The sequence below is a fragment of the Rhinoraja longicauda genome, chromosome 37 (genome assembly GCF_053455715.1).
Source record: "Rhinoraja longicauda isolate Sanriku21f chromosome 37, sRhiLon1.1, whole genome shotgun sequence".
NCBI classification, from domain to species: Eukaryota; Metazoa; Chordata; class Chondrichthyes; order Rajiformes; family Arhynchobatidae; genus Rhinoraja; species Rhinoraja longicauda.
In genome coordinates this window covers 13,996,079-14,020,950 of record NC_135989.1, presented here as the reverse complement: position 1 = coordinate 14,020,950, position 24,872 = coordinate 13,996,079, and the positions used below count along the sequence as shown (strand labels likewise).

Below are 24,872 nucleotides of genomic sequence, written 5' to 3'. Positions count from 1 at the left end.
GTGTGGAACAGGCAGCATCTCTGGATAGAAGGAATGGGTGACGTTTTGTGTCGAGGCCGGAGTCCAGAACAAGGGGCCACAGTTTAAGAATAAGGGGTAGGCCATTTAGAACGGAGATGAGGAAAAACTTTTTTAGTCAGAGTTGTGAATCTGTGGAATTCTCTGCCTCAGAAGGCAGTGGAGGCCAATTCTCTGAATGCATTCAAAAGAGAGCTAGATAGAGCTCTTAAGGATAGGGGAGTCAGGGGGTATGGGGAGAATGCAGGAACGGGGTACTGATTGAGAATGATCAGCCATGATCACATTGAATGGCGGTGCTGGCTCGAAGGGCCGAATGGCCTACTCCTGCACCTATTGTCTATTGACCCTTCTCCCTGACGTTTAGGTTCAAGACCATTCTTCCTACATTAACAATTAACAGGCTGGTGATAGTAAGCAGAATTGAAAGACTATTTGATTGAAGTTTTCAAGATAAAGGAGAATTGTTTGGGTAGGCGAAGAAAAACTATTAATTGTATTAATGACCAAGATGGTCTTGTTTAGTTTAGAGATCCAGCAGAGAGACTTTGGCCCACCGAGTCCGCGCTGACCAGCGATCCCCACACACTAACACTATCCTACACGCACACTAGGGACAATTTACAGGTATACCAAGCCAATTAACCTACAAACCTGTATGTCTTTGGAGTGTGGGAGGAAACCGAAGAAAACCCACACTGTCACAGGGAGAACGTACAAACTCCGTACAGACAACACCCGTAGCGAGGATTGAACCCGGGCCTCTGGTGGTGTGAGGAAGCAACTACACTGCTGCACCACCGTGTTACCCATTGCATCATACGGGCTGTTGAGCAGAAGGTTTTGGGGTGATTTATCATATATCATATCATATATATATACACAGCCGGAAACAGGCCTTTTCGGCCCTCCAAGTCCGTGCCGCCCAGCGATCCCCGTACATTAACACTATCCTACACCCACTAGGGACAATTTTTACATTTACCCAGCCAATTAACCTACATACCTGTACGTCTTTGGAGTGTGGGAGGAAACCGAAGATCTCGGAGAAAACCCACGCAGGTCACGGGGAGAACGTACAAACTCCTTACAGTGCAACACCCGTAGTCAGGATCGAACCTGAGTCTCCGGCGCTGCATTCGCTGTAAAGCAGTAACTCTAAGATGAGTAAAGTATTGCAGTTGGAAGTAAACAATCTTCTCTGCTGGGTAAGTCCAGAATGAGGGAACCTTTTGGAATTAGATCCATTCTACTCCGGACTGTCAAAGCAGCCACAGCCAGACATAAAACAGCTTTTTTTTTCCCCATGGGTGATAGCTCTACTCAATAACCAAAGTCTTTTTTGCTCTGGTTTATTTTCACCCACATGTTTAGGCCGTAATGTTGTATCCTTATTGTTTTGATGTGTTTATGCTTTATTCTTAATTGTTAACTGTATGTTTGTGTTGTCATTTGTGAGCGGAGCACCAAGGCACATTCCTTGTATGTGCACATACTTGGCCAATAAACTTATTCATTCATTCATTCTCAAAGCATTTCTACCCATGAAATGCTGTTTCCCCACCAAAAAAATGATATCAAGCATTTCAACTGAAAACCTCAACTAAAATTTATTGGTCTTAATCTGTTAAGGATTATAGAATTAAGATTGGTTGATGATATAGATTAGCTGTGATCTAGGCAAATGGTAGAACTGTAGAGAAGCTGAGTGATTTCCTTTGTTCCTCAAATCTTGTTCAGTTTATTATTTCCATGTGTACTGAGGTACAGTGAAAAGCTTTTGTTTTGCTTAAGAGAGCCACAAATAAAATGCATCCATATAGAGGATCTCCAGTTGTGTTTGGTTGGAGAGAGGCTTTTTTAAACCTTACAATTGCCTTCACATTTGAAGGACATCCTATTTTAGGTTGTGAGAAAAATGTTGGTCATTGCTCCTTGTGCTTTTTGAACAATGAGGCAAACTTCAAGCACAATAGTGATTTGCTAAAGTGTGCTGCAGTGGCTCCAATGTTTTGCCAGGATCCAGTCCCCGAGATAAGGAATTGTTACTTTGACAGCAGAGCCCGGAATGGACACCTATACCTAATTCTACTCCTCACAACACTTCAATATAACACTCCTGATTTTTACTGTCTAAGTCTTTCCTAGTGGGAGTTCCTGGTTACAGATTTCCATGTACCACAATCTAACCCTAGTGATGCCCTTGGCTATTTTATTTTCCAATTTTGAACCAACCTAAAATGAAAAATTCAATTCTTAATGATGCAAAATTTGTGATTTCTATTTGCTTGCTTCATGATATTCGTTGTTAATGATGTCGTGCACTACCATGACAGAAGGCTTTTAGTCTGCCATGTTAGATTGGGTTTACCAGCTTCACTGACTGTCTCTGACATTCCCTCTTGTCAAAGATGTGGTTCTACCACATTGTGCTGTCAGACTTGTATTTGGGTTCTGGTTTCCTGACGCTTTGCATAATTCACTAACCCTGTTCAGCAGAAAATTTGTTTTGCTGCTTTAATGCTTTAAAACAGTCATTCCTTGATATATGAAAATGATGTACTTATGGAAAATGATTTATTCAATGGGAGGGCCTGTGTTCCTACACACACACAGAGGAGCATGCTATTCATTGCACCAAAAATAGCTTCATAAATAAAAGACCTCAAAGAGCAAGCAGCATATAGACCACTGGTACATTCAGCCTGTTAGAGGTTATTCCCTGAAAGATTTGGGTCTGCTTTTGTCTTAAGATATTATTCTTTAAGTAGGTAGTTATATTGTCTGTATCTTTGCTTATAACGCAGTATTTTAAAAGTACAAAGAGGTGCCCATCAATAATAGTTATTGATTATATTCTATATATGATTGCAATCCAATATATGAATATGTTGCATGGATGACTAGCTTGGACGCATCATCATCACTACTCTCTTTAGAGAGTAGGCTCCTCCTCGGAATTCAGCCCAGTAAACGCCATCTTGGTACTTGCTGCGATAATGTCCTCCTTTATACCATACGCCATTCAGGTTTGAGTGAGCACAGGTGTAGTACCACCAACCTCCTTTCTGGTAATGGGCGCAATTACCTATTAACGATAATAGAATGATATTGAAGAATTCATTCAAATACATCCTCTACGTGAATAGCTTAGATAACACATCGAACCCTTCAGGAGTAAGGACTGGAAAACATTTATTCATGCTAAGGTCACTGAAAGTTTGGAGATAGACACAAAATGCTGGAGTAACTCAGCGGGAGTTACTCTGGAGAGAAGGAATAGATGTTGTTTCGGGTTGACCCGAAAAGGGTCTTGACTGGGATCAATCCCAGATTGATCCCTGGGATGGCAGGACTTTCATATGAAGAAAGACTGGATAGACTAGGCTTATACTTGCTGGAATTTAGAAGACTGGGGGGGGGGATCTTATTGAAACATATAAAATTCTTAAGGGGTTGGAGAGGCTAGATGCGGGAAGATTGTTCCCGATGTTGGGGAAGTCCAGAACCAGGGGTCACAGCTTAAGGATAAGGGGGAAGTCTTTTAGGACCGAGATGAGAACACATTTCTTCACACAGAGTGGTGAGTCTGTGGAATTCTCTGCCACAGAAGGTAGTTGAGGCCAGTTCATTGGCTATATTTAAGAGGGAGTTAGATGTGGCCCTTGTGGCTAAAGGGATCGGGGGTATGGAGAGAAGGCAGGTACAGGTTACTGAGCTGGATGATCAGCCATGATCATATTGAATGGCGGTGCAGGCTCGAAGAGCCGAATGGCCTACTCCTGCACCTATTTTTTATGTTTCTATGTTTCTACTCTGGAAAGAAGGAATAGATGCAGTTTCGGGTTGACCCGAAAAGGGTCTTGACCCGAAACGTCAGATTTCATTGACCTGCAACATTACTCGTTGCTTCTCTCCAGAGATGCTGCATGGCCCGCAGTTACTCCAACATTCTGTGTCGATCTTCAGTGTATACCAGCATCTGTAGTTCCTTCATGCATTGTTCAATGTCAAACTCGAATGGAGATGAAATAGATTCTCAGTTTTGAAAGCTCCACGAAAAGTTGCAGGCATAGAACACATTTTACTTTTAAAGATATAATATCTGCCTTACATTTAAGACATAGAATAAATGCTATATTTCAATTTTATGTTTATAATTTAAGTAATTTTATATTATAGACAATAGGTGCAGGAGGAGGCCATTTGGCCCTTTGAGCCAGCACCGCCATTCATTGTGATCATGGCTGATCATTCTCAATCAGTACCCCGTTCCTGCCTTCTCCCCATACCCCCTGACTCTGCTATCCTTAAGAGCTCTATCCAGCTCTCCCTTGAATGCATTCAGAGAATTGGCCTCCACTGAGAATTCCACTGAGGCAGAGAATTCCACAGATTCACAACTCTGACTGAAAAGGTTTTTCCTCATCTCAGTTCTAAATGGCCTACCCCTTATTCTTAAACTGTGGCCCCTTGCTCTGGACTCCCCCAACATTGGGAACATGTTTCCTGCCTCTAACGTGTCCCACCCCTTAATAAATTTTATACGATAAAGATCTCCTCTCATTTAAAGAGTAGGTGTCAGGGGCAGAAGAGTCTACTGTACTAATGTTAAGTACAGATGCTCCCTGACTTACGATGCTTCGACTTTCAATGGTGCAAACGCTGGGCTCGCTTCCGGCCACGTGACCAGGTGTATTAAATTCATTTCGACTTACGATATTTTTGGTTTACGATGGGTTTATCGGAACGTGACCCCATTGTATGTCTAGGAGCATCTGTACTCAATCCGAACACTGGGATTGTTAGGAGCCTACAGTGCGACAGTTGGCTACCTGGTTGGCACGTATTTAAGAGAAGTATTTCATTGGCTGTAAAGCAGTTTGGAAGGCGTTGCACAAATGTAGGTATAATAGACCACAAAAACGAGTGATGTTCTATTTCATTATGGGAGGATGTAATTTTGCAGGCAATTGTTTTAACAGACAAACACTCAAGTTATTGGCAGCTGTACTAAAATATCACTTCATTTTATGTTTTTTGAAGGGAAAATACAAGAATGCTGGAAACCTGAATGAAACTTTAAAATGATTGTGCACTGCAAGTCAGCTTGTGTATGATGACCTCTATAAAGATTTTTGTTCATCACTTACTGACATTATTTGTCTAGGAAAATAAACTGCAGATGCTGGCACAAATCAGTCTGAAGAAGGGTCTTGACCCGAAACGTCACCCATTCCCTCTCTCCTAGATGCTGCCTGACCTGCTGAGTTATTCCAGCATTTTGTGATACCTTCGACATTATTTGTCTTGTCTGCGAATATAACGAGCCTCCTTTTTGGTTAATCTTTGGCTGTACGCTCCAGGGTTGCCAACTTCCTCTCTCCCAAATACGGGACAAAGGGTGATGTCACCGTCGTGCTCCCCACATGACCTCGCCCAGCCAGCGGCCACATGCTCCCGCTCCACCAATGGTAGCCGCCCAGGCCGGAAGGCGGGTTGCGGCCGCCATTGGTGGAGCGGAAGCACGTGGCCGCTGGCTGGGTGAGGTCAAGTGGAGCGCGCGGCGGTGACGTCACCCTTTGTCCCTTATTTGGGAGTGAGGAAGTTGGCAACCCTACTAATACGGGACAAGGGCAGTCCCGTACGGGACAGACTAATTTAGCCCAAAATACCGTCTAATACAATATAGAATATAGAGCATCGAATATAGAAGTTGGGATGTAATGTTAAAATTGTACAGGGCATTGGTGAAGCCGAATCTGGAGTATGGTGTGCAGTTCTGGTCGCCAAATTATAGGAAGGATGTCGACAAAATGGAGAGGGTACAGAGGAGATTTACTAGAATGTTGCCTGGGTTTCAGCACTTAAGCTACAGAGAGAGGTTGAACAGGTTGGGTCTTTATTCTTTGGAGCGTAGAAGGTTGAGGGGGGACTTGATAGAGATTTTTAAAATTTTAAGAGGGACGGACAGAGTTGACGTGGGTAGGCTTTTCCCTTTGAGAGTGGGGAAGATTCCAACAAGGGGACATAACTTCAGAATTAAGGGACAAAAGTTTAGGGGTAACATGAGGGGTAACTTCTTTACTCAGAGGGTGGTGGCTGTGTGGAATGAGCTTCCGGTGGAAGTGGTGGAGGCAGGCTCGATTTTATTATCTAAGAGTAAATTGGATAGGTATATGGATGGGAGGGGATTGGAGGGTTATGGTCTGAGAGCAGGTAGATGAGACTAGGTCAGAGAAAGTGGTCAGCGTAGACTGTTAGGGCCGAACGGGCCTGTTTCCGTGCTGTAATTGTTATATGGTTATATGGTTATAATACGGGATGGTTGGCAACCCTAGAGTGCTCTCACCCCAGAGAAGATCCTACCTGTGTATTGGTCTCTGTCTCTGTCCAGTGTGGTGAATTGCTTGTTGTTGTGCCATGACAAGGAGTCTCCAGCATTCCCACGATAGTGGCCTAGTCGTAACCTGTAGAAATCGTTCTCTGACTCCAGGTAGAAGTTATCGTACTCGGCAAATACTCTCCTCCCTTGCCAGTCGTCCATGATGATGAGGAGTTTGTACTGGTCCTGATTTGTCAGCCAGTAGATGTTCTCCAAGCCCAGCCAGTACTCGCCATCTATGTTCCCAAAACCTTGCTGCAAATGAAAACGGATTGTTTAGTCATAAACAATTGTGTGTGTGTGTGGTTTTGTACAAACCTGTACATCTTTGGAGTGTGTGAGGAAACCGAAAATCTCGGAGGAAACCCACACAGGTCACGGGGAGAACGTGCATACTCCGTACAGACAGCACCCGTAGTCGGGATCGAACTGGGTCACCAGCGCTGTAAGGCAGTAGCTCTACCGCTACACCGCCGAGCTTCCCATTTTGGATTCTTTAAAAGGCAATCTGACACATCGATTCCAATCCACAGGTCATTTGTCCAGTGTAGATAGTTTACTTAAAGTAATTTCAATTTCTGAATTTGCAGTACTTCATTATTCAATATTAATATTTTAAGAAAAATAGCATTGAGGCTCATTGTCAAACCTACTAATTTACTGGTACAACACTTGAATCTTTATACACTTCAATTTGGGTCTTGATGTTTTCTTCTCTCCCAATTGCAGAAAGCAAAGAGTGGGGATGAATGGGTCCCTTTCAGAATGGCAGGCAGTAACTAGTGGGGTACCGCAAGGCTCAGTGCTGGGACCACAGCTATTTACAATATACATTAATGACTTGGATGAAGGGATTAAAAGCACCATTAGCAAATTTACAGATGATACAAAGCTGGGTGGTAGTGTGAAATGTGAGGAAGATGCTATGAGGTTGCAGGGTGACTTGGACAGGTTGTGTGAGTGGGCTGATGCATGGCAGATGCAGTTTAATGCGGATAAGTGTGAGGTTATCCTCTTTGGTGGTAAGAATAGGAAGGCAGAGTATTATCTGAATGGTGTCAAGTTAGGAAAAGGGGACGTACAACGAGATCTGGGTGTCCTTGTGCATCAGTCACTGAAAGGAAGCATGCAGGTACAGCAGGCAGTGAAGAAAGCCATTGGAATGTTGGCCTTCATAACAAGAGGAGTTGAGTATAGGAGCAAAGAGGTCCTTCTGCAGTTGTACAGGGCCCTAGTGAGACTGCACCTGGAGTACTGTGTGCAGTTTTGGTCTCCACATTTGAGGAAGGATATTCTTGCTATTGAGGGCGTGCAGTGTAGGTTTACTTGGTTAATTCCCGGAATGGCGGGACTGTCATATGTTGAAAGACTGGAGCGACTAGGCTTGTATACACTGGAATTTAGAAGGATGAGAGGGGATCTTATCGAAACGTATAAGATTATTAAGGGGTTGGACACGTTAGAGGCAGGAAACATGTTCCCAATGTTGGGGGAGTCCAGAACAAGGGGCCCCAGTCTAAGAATAAAGGGGAGGCCATTTAAAACTGAGATGAGAAAAAACGTTTTCATCCAGAGATTTGTGAATTTGTGAAATTCTCTGCCACAGAAGGCAGTGGAAGCCAATTCACTGGATGAATTTAAAAGAGAGTTAGATAGAGCTCCAGGGGCTAGCGGAATCAAGGGATATGAGGAGAAGGCAGGCACAGGTTCTGATTGTGGATGATCAGCCATGATCACAATGATGCTGGCTCGAAGGGCCAAATGGCTGCCTCTTGCACCTATTTTCCATGTTTAATTTGGATTATTTTCCCTTATTTTTAAAGAGCAAGTTTTGTCATATTTATTAATTACTGGGTAGAAAATCCTTTACACACCCTACCCATCATTTGGTCACAATACTTGCTTCTAGAGATGGACCAAGAGTAATGTACTCAACACTTGCGTAACTAACCTTATAATTCTCCCAAGTCCTAAAAAAGTTGACCGACCCGTCTTGGCGCCTCTGGATGACTATCCAACCGCCAGCTTCCTTCTGCTGCTCACACCACACCTGCATCAGTTGGTTGACATTTTTTGGTTTGATTAGATAGATTCCATTGGCTGTGTGGCCCTCTTCTAAAACCTGGAGACAGTCTTTCCAGGGACCTGCTCGAAAAGGTCACAACATAATGAAAATTGTTATTCCATAATTTCCCAGCATTTTTAAAAACGATTCCACGTGGATGCTCTGGTCAAGATGCTTACCATGAACTATTTTGACAACATTACCCATTTCACCTTTCCCCACCACCTTCTAGGGGAGTGAGTGGTCAAGTGGTCATAAATCCAGCAGGAGTTAGCAGAAAACTGGAAACAAGAGGTCTTAAAAAGTTTCCTGACCCGAAACGCCACTTCGGGAGATGCTGCCTGAACCGCTGAGTTACTCCAGCATTTTAGAAACATAGAAAATAGGTGCAGGAGGAGGTCATTCGGCCCTTCGAGCCAGCACCGCCATTCACTGCGATCATATCATATCATATATATACAGCCGGAAACAGGCCCTTCGGCCCACCAAGTCCGCGCCGCCCAGCGATCCCCGCACACTAACACTATCCTACACCCACTAGGGACAATTTTTACATTTACCCAGCCAATTAACCTACATACCTGTACGTCTTTGGAGTGTGGGAGGAAACCGAAGATCTCGGAGAAAACCCACGCAGGTCACGGGGAGAACGTACCAACTCCTTACAGTGCAGCACCCGTAGTCAGGATCGAACCTGAGTCTCCGTCGCTGCATTCGCTGTAAAGCAGTAACTCTACCGCTGCGCCACCGTGCCACCATGGCTGATCATCCACAATCAGTAACCTGTGCCCAACTTCTCCCCATATCCCTTGATTCCACTAGTTTTGTGTCTATCTTCGGTTTAAACCAGCATGTGTGGTTCCTTCCTCAAATAAAAGGTCTGGGATCTACTGAAACCTTGGTCTGACATTAAGGACTTCAGCTACAGTGAAACAGTTTGAGACGAGCAAGTTTTTTAACACACTGAGTGGTGGGTGCTTGGAATGGCGGTCGAGTGGGGGGGGGGGGGGGGGGAGATGCATGCAGGCAGATGTTGTTAGTTAAATTTGCAATCGTGGGCCAAAAGTTGTTCCTGTGATGTTATATTCTACATTCCATTTATGGTGACCTCCTTCTGCCTGATGTGATCCTGAATTTAGAAACGTGACTAAATTTCTTGCTGATGTAGGTTTGATGGTTGATCAGACCCTGCTGTTCTTTTAACTTCCAACTGAGTGTCTCTGGTCATTTTACTGGCAGCAAAACACTTGGCTGTGCCGCGCCTAATTAAATTGTCAGTCCTGCCCTTCAGCTGATGTAGTGCTTGTGCCTGTAAACTCGTCTAAGAGGTCACAGTTTAACTTCTAGAGATGGTACAGCTTGGACTGGCCACTGGTGTAGTGCGAACAAGAACTCTGGTTTATTTGCAGACTGGCTACACTCATTTCACTTCTGCGTGATATTCTGCAGGCTGACAGTAATGGCCTGAATGAGTTGGAAGGAACTGCAGATGCCGGTTTACACCGAAGATAGACACAGAATGCTGGAGTAATTCAGCAGGACAGGCAGCAGCTCTGGATAGAAGGAATGGGTGGCGTTTTGAGTCGAGACCCTGCTTCAGTTTTGTTAAAGTCACAGCTGGTCAGACTTTGTTACATTGTGGGAATATTTGAGCTGTGGGAATAGGAACTTGGTATTACATAGTACGTCCAGTCCATTTCTGCAATAACTGCGGCCTATTTTCCACAGGGAATGAGGCTGAAAGTTGCTGACAAAGGCATGCTCTGTTATCTGAAATGCGACTGGCAATGAACAATGAAGCTCAATGTTACTGGTCAACGAAACATGCTTGTTCTTTCTAACCTGCGCTTCGTGTAAATAGGTTTTAAAGTTTCTTAATTACTACTTTGAGCTCCAAAGCACAGTTGCAACCCCCACCCAAGCAGTCCTTGAGCAGATTAGAGGGTGTGGGTGAATAGGAGAAAATTTGGGGGATGTAGGTTTTAAAGCCCAGTCTTCAACCTTTTCTCACTCACTGTATGAGTGCACATGCTGCACCTCACGATTTACGCGTGGGTTACGTTCTGAAAAAACACCACATAAATCCAAAATGCCTGTGCAAAAACCATGTACATTTAAACAGGCATAAATTTCAGTGTGTTATTTCAATACTTCATCGTGTAGATTTGGTTTAAGTATTAATCAAACAAATGCGTTATTCAAAAACTCGTAAAACAAACGTGTAAATCCGGTACACAGTTTCATCGGGTGCATTGTGCCTTTGGGAGCTTTGTGCTGTGATTCCTTATTTTCTGATAGATCAGATTTGATGAACTGCTGCAGTATTCACTCAACTTTATTTTTAAAGAAGACAGAGTCTTAAATTGCTTTTGTATCTCTTGCAAAAGCATCCGAGACATTTTACAACCTTTTTTAAAACTTGATCAGTGTGGAAATGCAGGGAACACAACGGCTAATTTGCGCACAGCAAAATCCGAGCGATCGTGGACGATTATGGTAGGAAAATAACTGCAGATGCTGGTACAAATCGAAGGTATCGCAAAATGCTGGAGTAACACAGCAGGTCAGGCAGCATCTCTGGAGAGAAGGGATGGGTGACGTTTCGGATCTCAGACTGAAGAACGGTCTCGACCCGAAACGTCACCCTTTCCTTCTCTCCAGAGTTGCTGCCTGACCTGCTGAGTTACTCCAGCATTTTGTGATACCGTGGAAGATTATGGTAGTATAAGAAAATAACTGCAGATGCTGGTACAAATCGAAGGTATTTATTCACAAAATGCTGGAGTAACTCAGCAGGTCAGGCAGCATCTCAAGAGAGAAGGAATGGGTGACGTTTCGGGTCGAGACCCTTCTTCAGACTGATGTCAGGGGGCGGGACAAAGGAAGGATATAGGTGGAGACAGGAAGATAGAGGGAGATCTGGGAAGGAGGAGGGGAAGAGAGGGACAGAGGAACTATCTAAAGTTGGAGAAGTCGATATTCAAAATGTGGTCATAGAGTAGGAGGGCAGGAGAAATCACTGGGGGGAGCATCGAGAGAGCATGTTGCTAAACTCTTGTCGAAGAGAGGAGGAGAACTTCTTCAAAGTGGACATACCTTGAGGAGAAATCGCAGTGGAGCAACAGGTAGTGTAAGAAAATAACTGCAGATGCTGGTACAAATCCTTTGTCCCGCCCCCCTGACATCAGTCTGAAGAAGGTTCTCGACCCGAAACATCACCCATTCCTTCTCTCTTGAGATGCTGCCTGATCTGCTGAGTTACTCCAGCATTTTGTGGAAGATTATGGAGTCATTATTCACTCACCTGTGGATTTAGTAGTGGTCACAAGTGGAACTGTAGTGGGAGGAGACTGTTCCATTCTCTTGAGTCTATCCTGTGTCATGCTGTATATCTGATCTCTCAATATTTCATTGCCAGAGCCCGGAGCCTTGCTCTTATTGGAACTGCCGTTCAGACTCTTCCCAGTGATGGTGACGAGGGATATCTGTTCTGCCTCCTGCTTGTAAACAAATTCCAGATATCAACTTGTACAAAGGGCTGTCTGATGCAAAACCACAAATATTAATTTCCTGACTCGAAGCATGAGAACGTGGCCTTGTGCTGAAATGGACCCTTATCTGAGGGAGTATTCCAGACAGGATTCACAGAGCCAGGACCATATGGACCATGTGTTGAAGGCAGAAACATTTCTATAGGTCAAACCACAAGCAGAGTAAATCTTCTGACGTAGCAGAAATGAATATTGGGTTATTAGCAGCTGATGTGGCTTACTTTGGTATGAATGCAATCGGGGCCGTTTTTTCAGCATTATGGGCCTACGGGCAAAGCAGTGTACTGGGGCCCCTACCATTACTCTCCCCCACCCCCCTTTCCCTACCAGCCCCCCCCTGTCGTGCCGGCGAAAAGCACTTACCGAAAAGCACTTAGCGATGGACTTAGGGTGCTACATTGTTGTGAAAAGCACTTACAGATCGCTGTGAGAAGCACTTAGGGATGGAAAAGCAAAGCACTTAGGGAGCTAATTGTTGCGAAACAGATCGCTGTGAGAAGCACTTAGGGACCGAAAATGTTGCGAAAAAAGCACTTATTGAACCTACATTTTTAAAGTAGTATTTATTTATTGCAAGTCACTTAACATACACAGATCAGCATGGGGCCCCTATGCTCGTGGGGCCCCGGGCAAGTGCCCATCAGGCCCATGCATTAAGACGGCCCTGAATGCAATCCCTCCCCAAGGTTTCTCCTGTTTAGTTCTTGACGTCCATTGTACTTCTCCAGGTAAATATAATTTAAAACTATTTCCTGAGGGGATTTCCATCAGCTTCTGCTTGTAGGTTGTTTTCTCACCTTGATGCTACAATAATCTGGTACTAATTTTTGGACGTTCTTCCTGAGTTGACATTCTGCCACAAGTGGAAATAATTTCTATCCACTTACCCTGAAATTTTCCTTGTGATTTATTTTTATTTTTTAATTTAAACTTCAATTGTTATTCTTGGTTGTCTTGCATTGCAAGAAATGCAATGACTATCTATGGGATTTTATAAGAAAATAACTGCAGATGCTGGTACAAATCGAAGGTATTTATTCACAAAATGCTGGAGTAACTCAGCAGGTCAGGCAGCATCTCGGGAGAGAAGGAATGGGTGACGTTTCGGGTCGAGACCCTTCTTCAGACTGATGTCGGGGGGGGGCGGGACAAAGGAAGGATATAGGTGGAGACAGGAAGATAGAGGGAGATCTGGGAAGGAGGAGGGGAAGAGAGGGACAGAGGAACTATCTAAAGTTGGAGAAGTCGATGTTCATGCCACTGGGCTACAAGCTGCCCAGGCGAAATACGAGGTGCTGTTCCTCCAATTTCCGGTGGGCCTCACTATGGCACTGGAGGAGGCCCATGGCAGAAAGGTCAGACTGGGAGTGGGAGGGGGAGTTGAAGTGCTCGGCCCATTAGACTACACTATGGGATTTGTAGTGTGGAGGGAGGAGAATATGTGGCTTTATCGGAGGGAGAGGAAGGCCAGGCACACTGAATTAAGGCTGCTGATGTGATAGGCAGAAAGCCTAAGTTCCCAGGGCAACCCATTCTGGCTGCCAGGAATGCTGGCTTCCTGAGCCATTGGGACACGTGCTCTAGATTATATCCTGTCTCCCCTATGTATGCGAAGATGATTAAAATGCTGGTTGTAGTGTAGCTGATGTTTAATCTGTTCTGTTGATGTGGAGCAACAGTGCTAATACCTTCCATCTCTTCGTGTGCACACTCTATATGCTTGATTGAATTCCACAAAACCATAAACATCTATGGTTCATTATAATCAGCTTCAATGAGATTTGAAGTCTGAGGAAGGGTCTCGACCCGAAACGTCACCTATTCCTTTCCTCCAGAGATGCTGTCTAACGTCTGAGTTACTCCAGCATTTTGTGTCTGCCTTCAGTTTAAACCAGCACCTGCAGTTCCCTCTTACACACTCAATGAGATTTAAAGTTGGTTTAAAAATTAGACAAAATTAGCAGCTTCTTTCAAGACAATGTGCATGTATTCTTTTAACAGAGCTGGAATCTAAATTCATTTATTTGTTCCTTCCACACACTAAAATGGTTTTTTTGAATTCCAAAACTCTCACCTTTATCAGTGGATTTTTGTTTTAATTAGTCTTGTCAACAGGGCTATGTTTTCTGTTTATTTGTTGTTGACCTGATGCTGGGGAATATTAATAGACAATAGACAATAGACAATAGGTGAAATGTTTGTACAGCTGAGGGGGTTTGCAAGATCTCACTAAGAAGACTTGGATAGAAGACAGATCTCTTTTCAAATGACACCATTGTGACTTTGAACCCTTTGACTTGTAAATGTCTTGCTGTTCCTTCATCTTTGTGTGGTCTAAATTCTGGATGAACCTACTCATCCAAAAGCACCGCGGAAGCAGTTTTATCTTGCGGACTGCTGTGGATCAATAAACTGGCTCACCATCACCTTCTGGGGACATTTAAGAGAGAGCTTGATAGTGCCCTTAAGGATAGCGGAGTCAGGCGGTATGGGGAGAAGGCAGGAACGGGGTACTGACTGAGAATGATCAGCCATGATCACATTGAATGGTGGTGCTGGCTCGAAGGGCCGAATGGCCTCCTCCTGCACATGTTGTCTATTGTCTATTAATATATTTCAGGAGAGTAAATCTCCCATCCTTGCCCATTTAGATTCAGAGATACAGCGCAGAAACAGGCCCTTCGGCCCACCGGGTCCGCGCCACCCAGCGATCCCCGCACATTAACACCATCCTATACCCACTAGGGACAATTTTTACATTTGCCCAGCCAATTAACCTACACACCTGTACGTCTTTGGAGTATGCATGTAGCTCCAAACACAGCAATATGACTCTGAGCTACCCTCTGAAATGGCTCTGCAACCACATTTGAAAGCTCATTTGGGGTTGGGCAATAAATGCCCAGCTTGTCATTGAAGGTCGCATCCCGAGGAATGGGCGGCACGGTAGCACAGCGGTAGAGTTGCTGCTTTACAGCGAATGCAGCGCCGGAGACTCAGGTTCGATCCTGACTACGGGTGCTGCACTGTAAGGAGTTTGTACGTTCTCCCCGTGACCTGCGTGGGTTTACTCCGAGATCTTCGGTTTCCTCCCACACTCCAAAGACGTACAGGTATGTAGGTTAATTGGCTGGGTAAATGTAAAAATTGTCCCTAGTGGGTGTAGGATAGTGTTAATGTACTGGGCGGCACGGACTTGGAGGGCCGAAAAGGCCTGTTTCCGGCTGTATATATATGATATGATGATATGATGATAATGAATGTAAAAATACATCTGTCGTTGAAAAGTTCAAGTCCTTTTACCTGTTGATGCTGTTGATTGTGATTTGCCACTACTGGTCTGCACTGTTCTTCCAGCTGAGCAATGGTGCGTGTCTGGTTGGTCATGAGGGTGGTGAGGGCTGTGTACTTGCGTTCCAAGTCCTTGTACCTTATCGACAACCTCAGCATTTCGGCCGTGACGTTCAGCACCTTGTTCTCCAGCTGGAAGATCTCCAGAGACTCGTCCTTCTTCTGGATGATCTCGTGCAGCAGCTGGGCGTAGAGCTGCGACACCCTGGTGTTCATGTTGCGGCTTTCCTTGCGGAGAGCCTTGACTTCGTCGACTACTCGCCCGTCCACTGCCACCATCTGCCTGAGGTCGTCAATCTGCTGCTGCTGCTCGCGCATCTCCCCCCTCACGGCCAGCAGCTCGCTGTTGTTCACACCGCTGTAGCCGCCCGCCGGTGCCTTGGCGCTCAGGCAAATGGCACCAGTCAGGCGTTGCTGGGGAACAATGAAGGTGTAGGTACACCTGCTGGATGGTGCTCTCTGAGCATTGTGACCGTTGGGCTCCTCGGCCTGTGCAAGCTTGCCTGCATCCGTGCCTAAGCTGGCCTGTTCAGCTCCTGCTAATCTGATCAGCAAGAAGAGGCTGATAGTGAGTTTCAACATCGTTCGAACTGGGCTGCCTGAAACAGTTTCAAATCTGCAATGAAATACAACGTTCAATTTTACAATCTTGGGCTTGCATTTCTTTGAGCATCTTTCGTACCCCTTTCAGGATGTTTTAATGTGTTTACAACTTGTAGAATGTACTCATTGCTGCAACACTGGAAACATATAGTATAAGAAAATAACTGCAGATGCTGGCACAAATCGAAGGTATTTATTCACAAAATGCTGAAGTAACTCAGCAGGTCAGGCAGCATCTCGGGAGAGAAGGAATGGGTGACGTTTCGGGTCGAGACCCTTCTTCAGACTGATGTCAGGGGGGCGGGACAAAGGAAGGATATAGGTGGAGACAGGAAGATAGAGGGAGATCTGGGAAGGAGGAGGGGAAGAGAGGGACAGAGGAACTATCTAAAGTTGGAGAAGTCAATGTTCATACCACTGGGCTGCAAGATGCCCAAGCGAAATATGAGGTGCTGTTCCTCCAATTTCCGGTGGGCCTCACTATGGCACTGGAGGAGGCCCATGACAGAAAGGTCAGACTGGGAATGGGAGAGGGAGTTGAAGTGCTCGGCCACCGGGAGATCAGTTTGGTTAATGCGGACCAAACATTGGAAACATGTTAGCACTTTTGTAGACACAAGGCCTGCAAATACTGGTTTACAAAACAAAATGGCAAAGTGTTGGAGTAACTCAGCGGGTCAGGCAGCATCTCTGGAGAACTTGAATAAGTGACTTTTAGGGTAGGGATCCTTCTGTTGGTCTGAAGGAGGGTTACAATCCAGAATATCACCTATTCATGCTCTCCAAAGAAGCTGCCAGATCCGCTGAGATACTCGAGCACTTTCAGTCCAACGCTTTTGTATGTTATAAGATCTCGTAAAGTGACAATAGGTGTAGGAGGAGGCCATTCGGCCCTTCGAGCCAGCACCGCCATTCAATGTGATCATTGAAGAAGGGTCAAGAAGAAGGGTCTCGACCCGAAACGTCACCCATTCCTTCTCTCCTGAGATGCTGCCTGACCTGCTGAGTTACTCCAGCACTTTGTGAATAAATTTTACTGTTAGTATGCCTCCCCCTTTGCCAACAATGAACCATTCTAAATTTCCTTTAACATTGTCTGCTTTGATCTGTCCTTTTCACACTTTACATTCCCTTTGTACCCGTCTGTATCTCTAGTTTCCCTCTCCCCTGACTCTCAGTCTGCAGAAGGGTCTCGACCCAAAACTTTACCCATTCCTTCTCTCTGGAGATGCTGCCTACCCCGCTGAGTTGCTCCAGCATTTTGTGTCTACTGTGTAAACCAGCATCTGTGGTTCCTCCCCACGCAAAAATCCAGAGGGTTGAAATTGTAATTGCGATAGCATCTAACTGAAAAGGATGCTTTTCGTTTCCTTTGGGGCTATTGTATACATTCATGCCAGAGTGTGTTAGTTCACTTAATGACTTTCTCTGAGTGGTTTTTATGATTGTTTATGCATACTTCTACATGATTTTACTCTGTGACGTGTGGGCTTTTGATGCAAGTCGTGAGATTGATACGCTCTAAACCGCAACCACCCCCACCCCACTTCTCAACCTGACCCCTGCGCTCTGTAACCCCACACTCCCAGTGAAAATTTGCTGAAGCACTTTGAAGTTTCCTAGCTTGTTTATTGGAGACGGCAGCCTTTGTCCAACCAGGTTGGCGTTCTGTGTACTTTGGTGGAATGTTGCTTGGTGGTTTGTCTTTTATTATTTTTGCAAGATGTGGTTGTTGCTGGCAGAGGCAGCATGTATTACTCACTTTTTCCTGAAGGTTTTAAAAGCTCTTGCAAGCAGGAACAGACGTGCATTTATATAGTGCCCATCTGAATGTCGCAGCAATCACAGACTAGGATATGCTGCATTGATCTCTGTGTCAGCTTACAACAGATGCATAACATGTGGCAAGCTGGAGGTGGCCTCATGCCTCATGTCCTCTCATCCTTCTAAATTCCAGTGTATCCAGGCCTACAGCACCTGGATACAGCACCAGGCCTACAGCACCCATACGGGACCGCCCTTGTCCCGTATTAGACCCGGGGGGGGGGGGGGGGGGGTGCTGTAGGCCTGGACTCTGTAGGCCCGGACGCTGCCTATTGGAGGTTGCATAGCAACCAGTCTCCTGCCCGGCCGCCATTGGTGGAGCAGGAGCACGTGGCCGCTGGCTGGGTGAGGTCACGTGGGGCGCGGGGCGGTGACGTCACCTTTTATCCCTTATTTGGGATTGCGATAGTTGGCACCCCTAGCTGTGATTGAACAGTTGTCTCTTATTTTCTGGGTTTAAGTCATGTACATGCAACTTGGTCTCAATTCTAAGAATACTAGTCTATCTGTTGGGATGTAGTTGAGTAGCAAAAAGAACTAACCAGTGGCCAGTAACTGAACAAAGAGGTAAATAACCTCTACAGTAAGACTTTCAACCTCTTGAAAATGTGAGCCGGAGGAAGCTTAACCGGTGCACTCGGCCTGCTCTGCATTCTTGTCCCTATTTTGACACCACTGGTCCCCTCCCCAACCCACCTGGAACCCTGTTTTACTCCCAGACACTCCCCCAAAGAGTGCAGTCCACTGGGAGAGATGAGAAAGCCCAAGGCTAAATCGTACCGTGCCTAGGGTTGCCAACTGTCCCGTATTATATCATATATCATATCATATATATACAGCCGGAAACGGGCCTTTTCGGCCCTCCAAGTCCGTGCCGCCCAGTGATCCCCGCACATTAACACTATCCTACACCCACTAGGGACAATTTTCACATTTTACCCAGCCAATTAACCTACATACCTGTACGTCTTTGGAGTGTGGGAGGAAACCGAAGATCTCAGAGAAAACCCACGCAGGTCACGGGGAGAACGTACAAACTCCTTACAGTGCAGCACCCGTAGTCAGGATCGAACCTGAGTCTCCGGCGCTGCATTCGCTGTAAAGCAGCAACTCTACCGCTGCGCTACCGTGCCGGTATTAGCCGGTACATCCCGTACATTGGGCTAAATTGGTTTGTCCCATACGAGACCGCCCTTGTCCCGTATTAGGCCTGGGGGGTGCAGTAGGCCCGGACAGTGGAGGCCCAGGAGCAACCCGCCTCCCAGCCCGGGCGGCCGCCATTTGTGGAGCGGGAGCACGTGGCCGCTGGCTGGGTGAGGTCGCATGGGGCGGTAATATCACCTTTTGTCCCTTATTTGGGAGTAAGATAGTTGGCAACCCTTACCATGCCCCAACACTAGAAACTGAGAGCGATTCAGATCACAATATATAGGAAGGAACTGCAGGTGCCAGTTTGCACCGAAGATAGACACAAAATGCTGGAGTAATTTGGCGGAACTTGCAGCATCTCTGGATAGAAGGAATGGATGACGTTTTGGTCTAGACCTTTCTTCAGACTTCAGTCTGAAGTCCAAAGAAGGCTCTCGACTCGAAACGTCACCCATTCCTTCTATCCAGAGGTACTGCATGCTTCGCTGAGTTACTCCAGCATTTTGTGTCATGATTCAAATCACAAGCACCAAGTACCATGTGTAAAGACTCTTGCATGGTACGACCACTTTTATAGGACCGCTCCTCTGGCTAAGAAACTGTACTGCTCCTTCCAGAGGGCAAAGAATCATCACCATGTCCTAGCAACCTGTTCGAAGAAGGGCCTCGGCCCGAAACGACACCCAATTCTTCTCTTCAAAGATGCTGCCCGCCCCGCTGTGTTAATCCAGCATTTTGTGTCTTTGTAATGTGTTTCTAGAGACCGTCTGGTTCTGGGGGAAGAACCATTGTCAATATTTGAGTTGCAAACTTGCAGCTTAATCCCAATTCTAAGATTACTGGTCTATCCATGACCCCAATTGACCATCAAACTGGGATAATCTATTAGGCACAGGATCCAGCCCTTTGAATGTATCTGCTGGGGCTGGGTGCATCCTAAGAGAAACTCTATCTGAGAACTCTATCTGAAGAAGGGTCTCGACCCAAAACATCACCCATTCCTTCTCTCCAGAGATGCTGCCTGTCCCGTTAGAGTTACTCCAGCTTTTTGTGTCTATCTTCCATGTAAACCAACATCTGCTGTTCCTTCCTACACAACTCTATTTGTGGAACAGATACTGCACTCGACATGCTTGAGAAAACTCGAGTAATTAGTTAGACTCACAGACTTGGAAACAATTAAAATCCCAAAGTGAACATTTGCTCTCAGCGGCGATTTGAGTTGCCTGCTAGTCAGTTGGGGTCCTGTTTGTCCAGAGGTGTTTGCCCTTGTTCCCTGCTGTGACTGTATCATGCAAGAGCCTTTACAGATTGCAGTTTGTGACCAGTTTCATTTGGTGGTGGGGCTGGGCATCAGAGTGTTTATTTTCTTGCCTCTCCAGGCGCAATATCCTGTATAAAGCTGCGTAAACCATTGCCTGCCCTCCTTCCCAGTGGCTTCCAACAGCTTTGTAACAACCCCCCTGCAGTTGTGACCTGTTTCTATGCTTGTTTCTATGTCCTTTCTCTCAGCCTTATGCTCACTGTTTGAGAGTGTTTTGGGTTGTGATTGTGTGTGGGGGTGGGTTTAGTGGAATATAAACAAAGCTTTATAGTACCTGTAATTTTATTTGACAGCAGCAAAATCTTCCATCTGTCCACACTGTCTCCTTGATGGTTGTTTTGTCTTTTGTCCATCCTTGTAATCACTTAAGTCATAGAGTGATACAGCTTGGAAACAGGCCCTTTGGCTCAACTTGCCCACACTGGCCAACATGCCCCAGCTACACTAGTCCCACCTGCCCGCATTTGCCCCATATCCCTCCAAACCTGTCCTATCCATGTACCTGTCCAACTGTTTCTTAAACGTTGGGATAGCCCCTGCATCAACTACCTCCTCAGGCAAACCTTGAAGGATCTCGACCCTGAAATGTCACCCATTCCTTCTCCAGAGATGCCTGTCCAGCTGAGTTGCTCCAGCATTTTGTGCCTACCTCCTCTGGCAGCTTGTTCCATACACCCATCACCCTTTGTGTGGAAAAGTTACCCCTCGTGTTCCTATTAAATATTTTCCCCTTCACCTTGAACCCATGTCCCCTGGTCCTCGATTCCCCTACTCTGGGCAAGAGACTCTGTGCGTCTACCCGATGTATTCCCCTCGTGATTTTATACATCCCTATAAAACTACTTGAAAAATTACTTTAAATGTTATGCTTCCTTCAGTAAAAAGAGGGTTTTGGTGTTTATTTTAATTAAATTGAGTGCACAGCTGCAAGAAATATCTCTCTATGCTTCCTTGGGGAGTGGCGAGATATTCTGGATTGTGGTGTGTGTATTTTACGGATTGTCAGGCATGTCCAGCGAACCATATTGCTTTCAGTGTCGTTCGCAAAATTCAGTGCGCTCCTCGAGACTTGCAAATGACATGGACCACCTACGCTGAAAGGGCTTTGAAAGAAATCCACTTTTATCTGGTTTGAAGCCAGGGAACTGAAACCTTGCAGACAGGCCAGTGTTAAGTATTTTCTTTGGTGTTGACTTTCCCCACCTTTACACTTTATTTATTGCCAATACCCCCATAAGAGGCTGGGGCAGAGGTCTAACCTCCCTTCGCCAAAACATCTGGCTCAATCATAAGGTGATAGGAGTAAAAATTAGGCCATTCGGCCCATCATGTCAACTCCACCATTCAATCATGGCTCTCCCTCCTAACCCCATACTCCTGCCTTCTCCCCATAACCTCTGGCACCCGTACTAATCAAGAATCTATCTATCTCTGCCTTCAATATATTCATTGACTTGGCCTCCACAGCCGTCTGTGGCAAAGAATTCCACAGATTCACCACCCTCTGACTAAAGAAATTCCTCCATCTCCTTCCTAAAAGAACGTCCTTTAATTCTGAGGCTGTGACCTCTAGTCCTAGACTCTCCCACTAATGGAACCATCCTCTCCACTCCATCCAAGCCGTTCACTATCATATCATATCATATCATATATTTACAGCCGGAAACAGGCCTTTTCGGCCCACCAAGTCCGTGCCGCCCAGCGATCCCCGTACATTAACACTATCCTACACCCACTAGGGACAATTTTTACATTTACCCAGCCAATTAACCTACATACCTCACTATTCTGTACGTTTCCATTGCAGATCCAGGTTCCACACCCTGATACCTGGCCTGATTTGTTTATCTCCTGATGTTCCATCCAGTGGTGCCCTCTCTTCTTCTGATCCTTGCCGGTATCTCTTCCCCCACATTCAGGTTAAATGGACGTTTGACGTTTCGCGTCAAAGGGGTAGGGGAATAAGGGGTAGGCCATTTAGAACTGAGATGAGGAAAAACTTTTTCAGTCAGAGAGTTGTGAATCTGTGGAATTCTCTGCCTCAGAAGGCAGTGGAGGCCAATACTCTGAATGCATTCAAGAGAGAGCTAGATAGAGCTCTTAAGGGTAGCGGGGGTATGGGGAGAAGGCAGGAACGGGGTACTGATTGAGAATGATCAACCATGATCACATTGAATTGCGGTGCTGGCTCGAAGGGCCGAATGGCCTACTGCACCTATTGTCTATTGTCTAAGTCCAATCATTTAGACTCTGTCACTTTATGTGGCTTGGGCTTCATGCACTTAGTTTCTGCGTGACAAATCAGTAGGGTTGCCAACTTTCCCGCATCAGCCGGGACATACTGTATTTTGGGCTAAATTGGTTTGTCCCCGGGGGGGGGGGGGGCGCTGTAGGCCGGGACAGTATAGGCTAACGGAGTGTGTTCGGGGAGCGGGGCCGAGTGTTTTTGCCTAACGGAGGTTGCGCAGCAACCAGCCTCCCGGCCCGGGAGTCCGCCATTGGTGGAGCATGGCCACTGGCTGGGTGAGGTCACGTGGAGCGCGGGGCGGTGACGTCGCCTTGTCCCGTATTTGGGAGTGAGATAGTTGGCAACCCTACAAATCAGTCACCACAAGATGAACCGCCCTGCACTATTTCTCCCCTCACGCATGCCCCCCTCAATTATATTGTTAGTGTAAAACTGCTTGCAGATAAACGTGTTGCTCATGTCTAATAATTGAGACGAGTGACTTTTCTTTAATTCCACCTTTTTAAACAGCTGATAAATTGCTTCTTGAAGTGCAGGGACTGTTTTGAAGATAAATACCACAGCCATTCTTACAAGAATTTGTATTCGTAAAACATTTTTTAAGGTTGTAAGCAGTCTTAACGAATTTCACAGAACATTGCTGAACAAAATTGACACTGAACTACACAAGGTGAACGGAGCAAATGAAGTGAGTTTAAAGACATATGGCTTTTCCAGCGGAGAAAATGGATGTCAACCACGGAATAATTAAGATTTGGAGATGACTAGGAAGCTGAGATTGGAGTAAAACATAACTTCTGAGAGTGTTGTAGATGGTGGAGATGAAGGAGTCTGTTGGGGAGGATCTTAAAACAGCAAGACAAGCCGAACTGAGATGAGAGATATATCTGTGATTTAATTTCTCTGACAGAAATATTGCCCAACAGTTTAGAACTGGCTTTGTAAAGTTGCAGGGTGTTTAATCTCAACCTTTAAACACCAGGATTCAATTGCAGCATTTACTATCAGCCCATGAAAATTGAGAAATATACTTAAATAGTTTATTTCTTTGAGAAATTCTTCTGCATTACTCTCCACGTCTTGTTATCTCAAAGCAGCAAAATCGGAATTTTGAGATTGGAAACTAATCCTTTCTTTAACGCGAAGAGAGACACAAAATGCTGGAGTAACTCAGTGGGACAAGCAGCATCTCTGGAGAGAAGGAATAGGTGACGTTTCGGGTCAAGTCTGAAGAAGGGTCTCAACCCGAAACGTCACCCATTCCTTCTCTCCAGAGATGCTGCCTGTCCCACTGTGTTACTCCAGTATTTTGTGTCTATCTTCGATTTAAACCAACATCTCTTCCTTCCTACACCTTTCTTTAATGCTCTTTTATAAGCCCTCAAAAATGGAAAAGGCAATAATACTTATAAACATTGTTCTAATGCTAAATCTTGTAGTGAATGTCCTTCCTTACCTGTGTTCAGTAGACTTTTGAGGTCTGACAAATATTCAAACCTTCATTACTCAAAGTTTTCAGCTTCCGACAAGGGGGAGAATTCGTGTAAAACATACTGTTGTAGATGTTCACAGCTAACTAGATTCCTGGTTGCTCTTGTACAGTCCATGCACGGTGTCAGATTATCGTGCCCTGAATTGAGTCGAAGCTTGGTTCTTTATGTTTCCATGCTGAAGCAAGGCAGCTGAGAGCAGCTGAAACTTGTCAGTGACTGTGTTTGGGACGGTGAGGAGAGAGAGGCAGCCACAGTACAGCTCGGCTCACTTCTATTAGTCTCGTTCAAAGCAGCAGCCTCTCATCTCCCCGCCCATTAGAGGTTTGCTTTGCCAGATGAAAGGTTGAAGGCGGAATGCTGTCTCCTTGCAGTCCTGACTCCTCCCCAAAAACCACTGAAGATGCAGTTGATCCAGCCAGGAAATTGCATTGCCTCAAGATTCCTACTCTGTTTTGTGTTTATCTGATCTGTAAACTGAAATGATATGAATCTCTGAAAATAATTTTGAGATGCACATCCTGTGTAAAATTGAAAAATATATTGGGGGGGGAAACGGGCAAATTTCAATTGGTAGAGCAAGGGAAAATAGACACTAGGTGCAGGAGGAGGCCATTCGGCCCTTCGAGCCAGCACCACCATTCAATGTGATCATGACTGATCATTCTCAATCAGTACTCTATTCCTGCCTTCTCCCCATACCCCCTGACTCTGCTATCCTTAAGAGCTCTCTTTTGAATGCATTCAGAGAATTGGCCTCCACTACCTTCGGAAGCAGAAAATTCCACAGATTTACAACTCTCTGACTGAAAAAGTTTTACCTCATCTCCGTTGTAAATGGCCTACCCCTTATTCTTAAACTGT

The 24,872-nt window shown here is 45.5% G+C and overlaps 2 protein-coding genes across 3 annotated transcripts in view; one reads left to right on the top strand and one right to left on the bottom strand.

Moving 5' to 3' along the window:
- The window catches only part of LOC144610506 (ras-specific guanine nucleotide-releasing factor RalGPS1-like), a 78,156-nt gene that overhangs the window by 25,468 nt on the left and 27,816 nt on the right, over positions 1-24,872 (top strand). The window lies entirely within an intron of this gene.
- angptl6 (angiopoietin-like 6) lies at positions 1,628-24,308 on the bottom strand. Its single transcript, XM_078429668.1, has 6 exons — positions 23,975-24,308; positions 15,323-15,986; positions 11,773-11,968; positions 8,355-8,548; positions 6,388-6,658; positions 1,628-3,106 (listed from the first exon to the last, which is right to left on the bottom strand). The coding sequence occupies exons 2-6, from the start codon at positions 15,950-15,952 to the stop codon at positions 2,922-2,924; spliced, it is 1,476 nt and encodes a 491-aa protein (XP_078285794.1). The 5' UTR covers positions 15,953-15,986; positions 23,975-24,308; the 3' UTR covers positions 1,628-2,921.